General features: G+C 35.8%; 1 protein-coding gene across 2 annotated transcripts; it reads left to right on the plus strand.

Moving 5' to 3' along the window:
* The first annotated feature begins 1,386 nt into the window (after positions 1-1,386).
* LOC113112620 (spindlin-W-like) lies at positions 1,387-10,588 on the plus strand. 2 transcript variants are annotated; one of them, XM_026278353.1, is made up of 5 exons: positions 1,387-1,600; positions 2,833-2,874; positions 4,712-4,959; positions 5,666-5,899; positions 7,963-10,588. In XM_026278353.1, the coding sequence occupies exons 2-5, from the start codon at positions 2,855-2,857 to the stop codon at positions 8,166-8,168; spliced, it is 708 nt and encodes a 235-aa protein (XP_026134138.1). In that variant the 5' UTR covers positions 1,387-1,600; positions 2,833-2,854; the 3' UTR covers positions 8,169-10,588. The 2 variants fall into 2 exon arrangements, with proteins under 2 accessions (XP_026134138.1, XP_026134131.1); XM_026278346.1 differs by having other exon boundaries at positions 1,389-1,600; positions 4,709-4,959.
* The last annotated feature ends 2,793 nt before the right edge of the window (positions 10,589-13,381 follow it).

The raw sequence follows: 13,381 nt of genomic DNA on the forward strand, positions 1-13,381 counted from the left end.
GTGATAGATCTTGAGTGCCAGGATGACCTCCAGAAAAGCAATCCATTGTCAGCAACTGCATTTTTACTTGCAGAATGTAGAGAACGACACAGAATGGGAATTTAGTTAGCGCTGGCTGGAGTATTTTGAGTTATAAAGTGCATAAGGCCTGTAAATACGTCTGACTCAGGAAAGAGACATCCTGAGACATCCTTCAAATCCCAGCGGATCTCATTCAGTGATGCATTGCTCAGCATTCAGGACCTTAAGTTACCAAAATAAAATAGTGAAAATTAGATCTAGAAATCGATAAGACAACATGATTAGTCTGCGTTTAGCACTGCAAAGACAAGTCCACACACACACACACACATTGCAGCTGTTTTTTTTTTTATCAAATTTGCTTACATTTTTTATAATGTTCAGAGTAGGATCCGCCTTGTATTGATTTTTTTTTTTATTAAATTAAAACATTTTTAATTTTATATCAGAAAATTTGCTTATATTATTATCAATTAATAATATACAATTATATATAATTATATATGATGAATTGTCTATCATGCTATTCAAAATAAACTCTATGTAGTCTTTCACCTAATTATTTACCTTTTTATTTTTGTTAATCACTGTTCAGTATCACCAAAACATTTGGTGAGTTATGTATTATTTTTATTTATTTATATCTTACAAAGAAGAAGCATGGGGAAGAACTGTGAATGACAACATATTTACTATTGGGGAGGTTTTCTGTTGTTCTGAGAATGGAGCACTAGTGTCCTCTAGTGGAGAATATTAAATATAATGCAGTGGACCCTGAATCCACATCATTGCATTACAATGAACAATGGTATGTATTCAAGAATATTTAAATATGCATAACTTTCGGTTTCAGGTGGAAAATCAGAAATGTAAAGCTTCATTTTTTTCTCGTTATATTTTTATTGAACTATGACTGTATAAACAGCCGTAAAAACGTAAAATGGTATTCTGTACAAGACACAAAGATAGTTTTTGCGATTATACATATATACATTCATACACACATACACACACGCACACACACACACACACACACACACACACACACACACACACACACACACACACACACACACACATATATATATGGCAAAAGAAATACGCTTTGAATAAAGCAAATGCCAATTCTTCCAAAGCTGACGAAATGAATAACAAAGAAAAGTCTTGGTGAGTTTTGGGAAATGTAGTTCTGTCAGTGCTAATAGAAGTAATTAACATTTACCCTCCCATTAGGTTCACAATAACATCCAGAGAGATTTCATCATCTCTAATGACTTTTATGTAGGCGTGTCTTTAGTAACTACTCTTATAAATGGCTTTTGTTTTATTCTAAACATAGTGGTAGTCAAACAGAAGACACAGGAAGAACGCATATCCGCCCCTTTACGAGTTCTCACACTCTCTCAACTACATTTCCCAGAAATCCCTACCCGCTTTTAGAACTATTCTCAGCGAAAATGGATTTTGGGAGATGTAGTTTAACAGGACGTGTCAGCTTGTTGCCTGACGTCTGTACGAGCATTATACATGAGGATCTCTGCAGAGGGAAGTCCATCATAGACATGAAAATAGAGGCCAGGTAATCTCGCTTTTCTAACAATTTATACAAAAACACACGTGCACGTGGAATTAAGAGTGTGTACGACGATTAAATACGAAGGTGACGCGGACTCTGCCGTTTGCGCAGAGGACAGAAACGCCAGCGTTTTATAGCTGCGTTGGTGGTTTTCATGTGAAGGAGCAAAACGACCCGATTCTGTGGCTTTTTATAGATTCTCAGCACTCATTTAGTTGCATTACTGATATTTGATATTTAGTTAGGATATAAATGTTATAAATTGGTCGATATATGCATAAATAGCACAGTTTTCACAGATAAAGGCATGACAAATAAACCGGCCTCTATTATGCCGCAATACCGAGGATGTTCAAACTCATGTTCTGCGGGGATTTCACGTTAACTTTAACTCGATATTAAACTATGAACACATGAATGCATGCCGCAGATTCGATGTAATTATGCAACATAGGCGCTGTTTAGTCATTGTCCAATCAGAGACCAGATTAATGTGGCATCGCTACAAAATAACAAAAGACAGCGTGGCGTTACACATGTAACATTATACAGCCACATCTGTTTAACAGATGCTTGAAACATTGTAACATTTGGATGTATGTACTAGATTTATCTGTAGTAGGTTTAGGACTGAATGGAGCTGTCAAAATCATGTGGCCATCCATATGCTGACACTCCATCAGTTTCTATATGCTTTTTACATTTTAACTAATCGATACCACCATACGTCCCAGCTGATTAAACAATGTGCATTAAGACTTTGTGTGTGTGTGTTCAAATTCTTCACCATTTTTTTTATTAATAAAATGTATAAAAATAGGCAAATGGTATATGATAATACCATTCTGTAAAAATGTTAGGAACATAGATAGGAATAAAACTGTAAAGTTTAGTGTATGCAAATGCTTTTGAAGTGGATAAATGGAATGTTATGGAAGCAGAATTGATCAAACTCTCAAAACAGGTGGTGTTGACGCAGTGGATAAGACACATGCTTTTGATGTGAGAGACCCGGGTTCAAATCCACTGTGAGACACCAATGTGTCCCTGAGCAAGACACTTAACCACTAGTTGCTCCAGAGGCCTCTGACATATATAGCAATTGTAAGTTGCTTTGGATAAAAGCGTCAACTAAGTAAAACTGGCCAGTGCAGTAAAAACAATGGTTTAGCTTGTAGTGTCAGACCAGAAAACCTCCTGGGTTTACTCGTAATTCTGTTATTTTTCTCTTCTAGGCGTGTTTGAGGTTTTGGAAACATGTCCAAGAAAAGGGGCAGGTGAGTAAAAACAATATAAATGTGCCGTTTTGGAATGCAGTGCCATGTTACTTTGGATACCAGTATTGGTAAAACATGTAAATACCATAGTAAATTAATTTTAGCATGATAGCGATGGAAGTGCCATGGATTACCATCAATATAGGTCAGTGCAGTAATGGAATAGTCCACTAAAAATTGAAAATTTGCTGAGAATGTCCTCCCCCTCAGGTCATCTATGATTCCTCATCAAAACAGTTTTGGAGAAATATGGCATTGCATCACTTGTCCACCAATGGATACTCTACAGTGAATGAGTGCCGTCAGAATGAGAGTCCAAACATCACAATAATCCACACCGCTCCAGCCCATCAGTTAACGTCTAGTGAAGTGAATAAAATAATTGTGTGAAGTTGTGCGGATTATTGTGATTTTTTTTTTTTTTACATCACATTCTGACGGCACCCATTCACTGCAAAGTATACATTGATGAGCAAGTAATGGAATGCTACATTTCTCCCAATCTGTTTTGATGAAGGAACAAACTCCTCTACATCTAAGATGGCCTGCAAATTCTAATTTCTGTGTGAACAATTCCCTTAAGTCATAGAATAATGAGTGTTTAAGTTATGTCTTGCTGTCGTTAAAATGCATTATATACAGCATTGCTCTCCAGATATATGTGTCTGTATCTGCCCACATTGGTCGACCAGTAATATACACCATATAGTTCAAAATTGACCAATAATGAATCTGCACATGCTGAGATTACCAGCAGCTCCAGTGTGATAAGGATATTTTGTTTTCAAGCCGGATTATGCGGTGACATTTCCAGGAATGTGTTTTGAGCGTTAGAGAAGTTGAGTGACAGATGCAATGAATGATTAAATGCAACTCTTGTACTCGACTGAACTAACGGCAGCTGGGAGAGGATGCTAGTTTTATTTAAAGGTCAGCCATGTATCATTTGGAAAAGTCACCAGTTATTCTTCACCTCGTGTGAGGGAGTAGACAATGTTTTCGAAATATTGGTCATTATTTATTTCTATTAAGCGCCTGTAGAGTCAGTGTGAATCCGTTTTATTTAGGTAATTGATTTTTGTATTTCTGATTGAAATAGGATAACCACAATAAATCCAGGGTGGGAAAAGTTTTGGAATTGGTTGGATTGTGAAAAAATCAGATTAGAGCCTGGTGTGAAAAGTAAGAGGACTTTGGAATGTCATCAAGTTTGATGAATGATTATGAAGTGTGTTAATGTACCCTTAAGTTTTGAACTTTTCTCACCAAGGCTGCATTTATATAATCAGAAAATGACAGTTTTATATGTGGATATATTATATATATTCAAATTTATTCCTGTGATCAATGCTGAATTTTCAGCATCATTACTCCAGTCTTCATTGTCCTTCAGAAATCATATTAATATGCTGATTTGCCCTTGTGATTACTATCAGCGATGAAAACAGTTGTGCTGCCTCATATTTTTGTGGAAATCACAAAGCATTTTGTTCAGGACTTTTTGGATGAATAGAAAGTTCAAAAGGAGAGCATTTATTTGAACTAAAAATCTTTTGTAACATTATAAATGTCTTTACTGGCACTTTTGATAATTTTAGTTCACCCCTGCTGAATGAAATTATAATTATATATTTATACTTATAATTATATAAATAAATGATAATTGTATATTTTATATTAATATATAATATCACTTTAGACTAATGCATAGTATGTGTATGTTACATACAGGGAATGCTGTGCAATATAAAATTGCAAAAATTATAATCATGAGCATGTTGTAAAGTGATCCTTGATTAGCATTAGCTCATTACGTTCCCATTTTTCTCTGCAGCAGGAAGCGCAGCAGCGGCGAGCTGAGCGACAGTCTCACCCCAGATCCCAATAACCTGCTGGGCCGACGGATTCAGCACAGCTGGAGGGAGAAGGGCGCGCTGACCAAGTGGAAGGGCACCGTGCTGGACCGCCTCAGTGTTAACTCCTCCCTGTTCATGGTCAAATACGACGGATTCGACTGCGTCTATGGCATCGAGCTCTTTAAGGACGAGAGGGTCTCCAACCTGCAAGTTCTCACTGAGAAAGTGGGTGAGTAGGTGGATCTGTTGTGATGTGAACAGGAAACAAGCCGGTGACAGGAAGTAGCACATGTGCAAAAATGAGCAGTTGCTAGTAGTATTTATAGTTCATGAACTAAGACTGATAAATAATGCTTCTAAAACATTAAGTGCTACTACTTTGTGAATACTGATGACCAAAATTTCACAATATAAGTAATTCTATATCTCAGTAAAGGTATAAAGTCATTTTTTAAATACTTTTATTTAGCAAGGATGCATTCAATTCATCAGAAGAGACAGGGAAAACATTTTTATTATTTCAGATAAATGCAAACAACTGGTTTCAACATTGATAATAATCATAAATGTTTCTTGAGCAGCAAATCAACATACAGTATTAGAGGGAGGATCATGTGACACTGGAGACTGGAGGAATGATGCTAAAAATTCAGCTTTGCATCACTGTTTAAATATTTTATAATGCATGTTAAAATAGAAAACCGTTTATTGCATTGTAATAATATTTCAAAGCATTACTGTATTTTTAAACAAATACATGCAGTCTTGGTGAGCTTAAGAGATTTGTTTCAAAAACTCTGTGTCTGTGAATCTGTAAACTATTGTTTTGGTTATTATTTATTTTATACTGTACAGTACAATTCAACCAGTGCTCCTAAACAAAGTAAAATCACTGTAAAACTGCTCATTTAGTAATTTTGCTGTACCCTTTGAAGTGAACAACAAGATCAAGGTTCCTCACGACGCAGAGGAGCTGGTGGGAAAAGCTGTGGAGCATCTGTTTGAGAAGGAGGACGGAGAGAAGAACGAGTGGAGAGGGATGGTCCTGTCCCGAGCGCCCATCATGACCAACTGGTACTACATCACCTACGAGAAGGACCCCGTGCTCTACATGTACCAGCTCTGGGACGACTACAAAGACGGAGACCTCCGGATTTTACCTGAAGCAGGTAAATAAGCTGATGTTTAAGATATTTTAGATTTAGTCCGAGAGCTCTCAGTCCCTCCATTGAAGCTGTGTGGACGGTCTACTGTCCATGTCCAGAAAGGTAAGAAAAACATCATCAAAGTAGTCCATGTGACATCAGAGGGTCCGTTAGAATTTTTTGAAGCATCGAAAATATATTTTCGTCCAAAAATAGCAAAAACTACGACTTTATTCAGCATTGTCTTCTCTTACGTGTCTGTTGTGAGAGAGAGGTCAAAACAAAGCAGTTTAGTGATATCCGGTTTGTGAACGAATCATTCGATGTAACCGGATCTTCTTGAACCAGCTCACCAAATCGAACTGAATCGTTTTAAACGGTTCGCGTCTCCAATACGCATTAATCCACAAATGACTTAAGCTGTTAACTTTTTTAATGTGGCTGACACTCCATCTGAATTCAAACAAACCAATATCCCGGAGTAATTCATTTACTCAAACAGTACACTGACTGAACTGCTGTGAACACCGAGCCGAGCCAGATAACGAACAAAAGATCACATTAGAGTGATTTCTGAAGGATCATGTGACACTGAAGACTGGAGTAATAATACTGAAAAATTCAGCTTTGTCATCACAGAAATAAATTACATTTGAAAATATATTCAAATAGGAAACAGTTATTCGAATTTGTAGTAATATTTCACAATATTTCTGTTTTGACTGAATTTCCATGAATATTTAACCCTGATGTGGTGTTCAAAACCCTATAACACCTGTGGTGTTCCCGGTCAAAAATGACTGGCCCATAACAAAAAAAAGCTTATAAATCACTCAATATACCATATTTTCACCCAATCTTGGATTCAATCTTTTTGTCAACTTCTTCTCTTTCAATTAGATTGAATCCAAGATTGGGTGAAAATATGGTATAATGAGTGATTTATAAGCTATTTTTATAGGCCGGTCATTTTTGACCGGGAACACCACAAGTGTAACAAGGTAACAAAACCCCCACAAAAAAGTAAGAAAATTTCCAAAAAAAAAAAAAGTGAGATTTAGTTATACCCTTTGAGAACAAAGTCACTAAGTTTAAGTCCAAAGCGATAACATTAACTAGTATTTTCGGGAAAAAGAAAATCTTCTCCTGGTCAAATTGACCCCAACACCACATGAGGGTTAGTACATTTTATATCAGCCTTGGTGAGAAGGACTTTAAAAAGAAAGAAAAAAAACCCCATAAAAAATCTTACCGACCCCAAACTTTAGTTTATTGTCAATTCTTCCACATGTACAGCACATACATACAGAGAATTGAGTATTACTCTCAGACCCTTGATGCATACAGATAACACTAACAGTAGAACATTAAATACAGATAAAATATAAAGTACAACTATGCAAATATACAAATAGGTCATGTAAAAAAATAACTATAATGTTATTAAAATATTGGTTTTGTGTGTAGTATATAAATTAAATAATGAAATATAAATTATTAATATTAATTGCATTGAAGGCATAGTTCACCCAAAAATGAAAATTACCCCATGATTTACTCACCTTCAAGCCATCCTAGATGTAAATGACTTTCTTCCCTCAGATGAATACAATTAGAGTTATATTAAAAGATGTCCTGGCTCTTCTAAGCTTTATAATGGCAGTGAATGGGTGTTGAGATTTTGAATCTTAATAAAGTGCATCCATCCATCATCATAACCGCTCCACACAGCTCCGGGGGTGAAGTGTTTGTAAAAGAAGATCAAACTTAATGAACTGTAATCTCTAGTTTCCACTAACTGCCGTATACGCGTTCACGAGAGAGTTGTGTTAGAGCAGATGACGTAGGAGTAGTGTAAGCAGAAAGAAAAAAATCATATACACCTTGGATGGCTTGAGGAAGAGTATAGTATATAATAGGATAATACGGGGAACTATCCCTCTAATTAGAATGAATGTAGAACGCATGTTTATTTTTATTTAATATAAAATAATACGTTTAATATTACATTCTATTTATAAGATTTTTTGTTTTATATCATTCAGTTCACTTTGAAGTAAAGTGGTTCCACCCCTATGTTTTCGCAGAGAATAAACACCTTCTGCCCGCAGACAGGAAGCCCGGCGAGGAAACAGAGAGCCTTGTGGGTAAGCAGGTGGAGTATGTGACGGATAAAGGTGTGAAGAGAACAGGCCTCGTCATCTACCAAGTTCCTGCCAAGCCGTCCGTCTACTATATCAAATACGATGACGATTTCCACATCCACGTGTACGACCTGGTCAAGACCACCTAAAAAAAAAAAACAGACAAGACATAGAAACCCAAAAACAAACCCACACTGCTTCACCTACTCATAGCTTAAACATCATGGCCTCTTATTGTACAGTCTGTCATGCCTCGCCATGAAGTGCCGGCCGCCGAGGTGCTGTATGAAGCATCCATGTACAGGGTTCGTATTTTGTGTTGATGTCGCAGCTTATGGAGACGATTTTTACAACTGTCATATCGAAACAGTGTATTTATACGTGTGTGTTGGGCATCATTTGGTATGTTTATAATCCCATGGAATAGCTTCCTTTCACCATAAACCATGCTAAAGGTTGCATTTTCGTATGTACGAATGTTGAAGGAGTTTCTTGGTTTTGAATTGTAAATAGTTCTGACTGCAGGTCCAAAAAAAACATTTGATTACAAATCATACAGTGAGACTCTTTAAATTACTTATTTATTTAATTAATTTTCTTCATAGCCCAGAAATGCTGTTGAAACTTTTGAAGTTGGCGTTATGTGACGCACATTTTGGCTCTTTTAGTTGTGTCCCCCCCACATCAGAACACATCTGCAATGAAACAAAGGTGTTTCAGCTTTCCGCCATCTTCAAAAGGTGGTTTATGATTTTAAAAGCAAGAATCTGGTCGGTAAAGGCACCAGACTAGGACTCAATCTTGTTTTGAACAGATATAGCATAGAGGAAGCACGATTGACGCTTTTTGAAATGGATTTCTGTAAAGATTATTGAATACAGAAGTCCAGACACTAAGCGACATGAGTGTCAGTAAAAAGGGTCGCCCGCTTTGTCCTGTCTGAATTCATTAATGCTTTATTATTGTTTTGTTGACTAAAGCACTTATTTCTAAACACCAAACCAACCAGCTGCAGCTTTTGAATTTAAAGCACAGCAAAAATCAAAGCCTTTTGATTGTAGTAAAGATGACCAATGCAATTGTAATTGCTCAACAATATCTAACATTTATTGGAAAAATTTGAGTTTGTTATGTAGCCTAGTTAAAACAAAAAAACAAAACAATTCCAATCCAGCAGGCTGGATAGATCTGTTAGATCTTTTTTTTTAATTCACTATAATAACGCTCATTTTTTTTTTTGTCCCAGTTGATCTAAGCAGAGCTTCATGATAAAGTTTGAACGAGGAACGATTTTTGTTGTGTTCATATGAATTCCCCATTGTGCATATGTGTCCGATCAACTTGATCTTCATCATCACAGCTCTTTAAAGTAATAAAACGATTCTTGCATGGCTTGATGTTTTGTCGTAACTAATGCAAATGAGCGTGATGATTGGCCACCTGTTCATGTAGCGGTTCAGGCCTTTTTTGCTTGTAGCATTTGCACTTTATTCTTAGGCTGTCGTGTGTAGCTCCAAAGTGTCTCGCAGGAAGATTAAAGATTAAAAACACAGTCTGAAATTAATTTGGCTAAAATGAAATATATAGGAAAGCATTAAAACAATTTGAACTCAATTGAAATTGTATTCTTTTGTTTTGAATATGACCATAGATTTCCAAGGAACTTTATATAACCATATACATATATATATGAGAATATATTATCAACCCAGTCCCATATTTTTTATTAATTAATTTGATCACACAACATTTATCAACTATTTACAATTGACTTGTATATACATGTTTTAAAAGGTTTTGGCTGTGTAAATGTAATGCATACAAATGGGGATTTCATATGGAAATGTTGCTCTCTGATTAAGTGTATTTACTGAACTTTTGCTGCATGTCTATTTTGGACAGAGTGATAGTTTTTTGATTTCCTCCTGTACATCATCGCTTCACACAGATTCATCAGTTGTTTATGGTGTTTTTTCTAGTTAGATATTCAGTATGTCATTATTAATAACACATTGCGGGTTTCATTTAGTTTTTTGGAAATGTTTACCTGTCGGTAAATCTTTTGGGCAACCCAATTTGGGATTACAGGAAAGTATTGTCCAGTAAAATGCACATTTCTGTAAATGAATTGTTCTTATTTCAGCTGTGCATATGGATTGAGTTTCTAGTCCGTTTGCCATCACATCAGGTGGATCGCTCGCTGTATATTCTCCGTTGTGCTTTAAAAACACTTGTACTATATTTCTGCTTTCCATGTAAAGACAAAGGTTTGGTGATTTCAAGCCGTTTGAAATGTTCAAGGTTTCATGACGCTCAGCAAGCTTCTGCGGTTTTTCTTTCTTCTAACTGTGAATGAGTAATTCTCTCTGGCTTCTTCGTAAATGTGTTTTATTGTGTGGTCTTCGAGGTTTTGCCGGTTTCTCTGGTTCCTCGATTTCATCTTTTCTTTGCTGCTTTTTACCAAAGTTGTTTCAGTAGGTGACGTTGAGGAGTGTCAAACAATTCATCCTGTCTGTTTGTGTAATGAAGTTATCGTAAATAATAAAAGAGATATTTTTTGCACTGAAAATTGTTCTCATGGTAATTTTTTCTATTAATGGACTTTTTACTTCTCACACACATAAGATGCACATAATGTAAAAACCATTTCATGACCGTATAGGAGGGATGGGAATCAAAATATGCTAAATTAATTTAAAAATATCAGTATATATATATATATATATATATATATATATATATATATATATATATATATATATATATATATATGATTTGCCTAAGCAAAATTGCATTCTAAATGATTATACTGTCATACAAACAAATACCTTGGAGTTTCACTAACTCAGAATAATCTGTGCTGTATATGTATGAATGTTTCAGTCATTTAAAGCAATTGTTTTGGCCACAGAATTAAAAAAAGTATATTATATATATATTAGGGGTGTAACGATACGCGTATTCGTATTGAACCGTTCGGTACGACGCTTTCGGTTCGGTACGCGGTACGCATTATGTATACCGAACCGTTCGTTGGAGTAATTAATTATATTTGAAAAAAAAAAAAAAAAAAAGAGAGAGATAGAAATATAATGATATGCGTTCAACAAGGTAGCCCAATAACCCAAACAACGTAACAGGCAACGCCCCTGACACTCCCGAAGAAGAAAAAAACACCATCTTATATGTTTATGTTAGGCTACTCAGCAGGCGCTCGCTCACTCAGTACGCGCTGAAGGCTCGTTGCAAAATAGCCAATGCGTTTAACAGACTAGAAATGAGAAGATCCCCCAATAACCAACAGGTCTGGTGTTTGGGTGCACTTTGGATTCCCTTTAAGCTATAATGGTGATGGCAAGAGAGTGGTGGATAAAAAAACAACGGTATGTCGCATCTGCAACATGACAGGGTACACCAGCGGGAATACAAAAAAAAAAAAAAAAAAAAAAAAAAAAAAACACCAGCGGGAATATCTGGGATATATGCGTCAGTACTATCTGGGAAAAGACGAAAAAAAGGAGAAACATGCACGCAGCAAACTATCCCTGCAGCATTTAGACACTATAGCTTACAGGGAATCCAACCCAAACACCAGACCTGTTGGTTATTTTAGGATCTTATATTTCTGGTCTGTTAAATGCATTAGACATTTTGCAACGAGCCTTCAGCGCGTGCTGAGTGAGCGAGCGCCTTAGGGGCCGTTCACATATCGCTCCTAAAAACGCACACTCTAAAAACTGCTGGGTTGAAAACAACCCAATTTGGGTTATTTTGACAACCCAGCGCTGGGTCAAAAAGGGACTTTTTTATGGTTTAAATGACTATATTGCAGGGTTTAAAAAAACAGAGCGGGTGTTTTTTTATCACTGTATTTCAGAAGGAAAACTACTGTATTTAGAAAATGTTCGATATCATTTCGCATGTGCTTGATAAGGCAGCGTTTGTGAGCTCAGCACCGCTCTGCAGCCGTTACCGGAGAAACCTACCTCTCCCGCTCTTAGCGCCTCCTGCTGGCAGAAAATAAACTCGCAGAGTGCAGCCATGTGGGGAAACAATGCATTTCTACGTTAAAATTAACCCAAATTGAGCTAGGCATTAAACCTACAAATGTTGTTCATTTTAAATATCACTTTTACACACAAATAATAATTACCAAAAGGAAAATATTTATTAAAAACAAGAGAAGAGTCAAAAAGTAACATGTTAGAAGAAATGCAGAAAAGGATGGCATTAACAACTACAGAGTTCATAAACAAAGCATTGAACATTAGATGAATATAACTTAAGATCAAACTGGACTTTGTTCAATTGTATATATTGTATAAAAATATACGAAAACACATACAATAAATTTACAATTAGTTAGGTTTTTTTCCAACTATTCTGGCATGACAGTACACAAATAAATCACAACATTAACTTTGATATTATAAAATTTAACAGACGCGTGTGTGTGTGTGTGAGAAAGAATGTGAGCAGGTGTATGAATGACAGAGTGTAAACTCTTCTACTAAACAACACAGAAAAAGCATTTAACTTTTTTTTTTTTTAACAAATTATACACTTACAGTTTGTTTCATAGTCCATGAATACAGATCATGCATCACGGTCAATTTTCATGATCTCTTTAGCATAACCGATGTAATCATGAAGAAACCCCATCAGCACAGCATGTGACATCTTCATCATCCAGGACAGCGTCCTCCTTTAAAACCACTGCCGTTTAGGGGAAAGAAGATTCTCCTCTCTGACCAGCATTCATCCCAGTCACCGCCTGCTCTTCATCAGTGGCCTGAGAGAAACGCATATGAAAAAATTAAACATTTAAACATTTTAAAGTTTCAACACTTTGTGCGGTTGTTTAATGTCTCAGTCCACCACAGCGCTCCAGAAGTCTATAATGGCAGCACTAGTGTGAGGACAGGTGATATTGTTTGAATAAATATTGCTTTCAGAAAGCTTCTTTACTGAAACATTAAAACAGACATGACATTCACATACCTCACAATATTCATGTACATGGAGGGCTGCTCTTCAAACCGTTAGTTCAACAAATAATTAAAATGTTCATAATTTACTCTCCCCATGTTTTTCCAGACTCATACAAACTCTGTTCATTTTTTGGAAAACATATGAATATATTTAATATTATCTTTTTGTGTCCTCCATTGATGGTCTGGGAGACCAGTATTTTATTTTGAACATACATGTTTGCTATCATATAATTTAAGATGTATTCATATATAAATATCAGAATTTACTTCTACAATAACTCTATATTTATGAAGCTTGAAAATACTGATTATCTAAACTATAAATGGATTAACAAATATTATGAGAAAACTAAAAATATATTAATTTA

This window comes from Carassius auratus, chromosome 2 (genome assembly GCF_003368295.1).
Source record: "Carassius auratus strain Wakin chromosome 2, ASM336829v1, whole genome shotgun sequence".
Taxonomy (NCBI): Eukaryota; Metazoa; Chordata; class Actinopteri; order Cypriniformes; family Cyprinidae; genus Carassius; species Carassius auratus.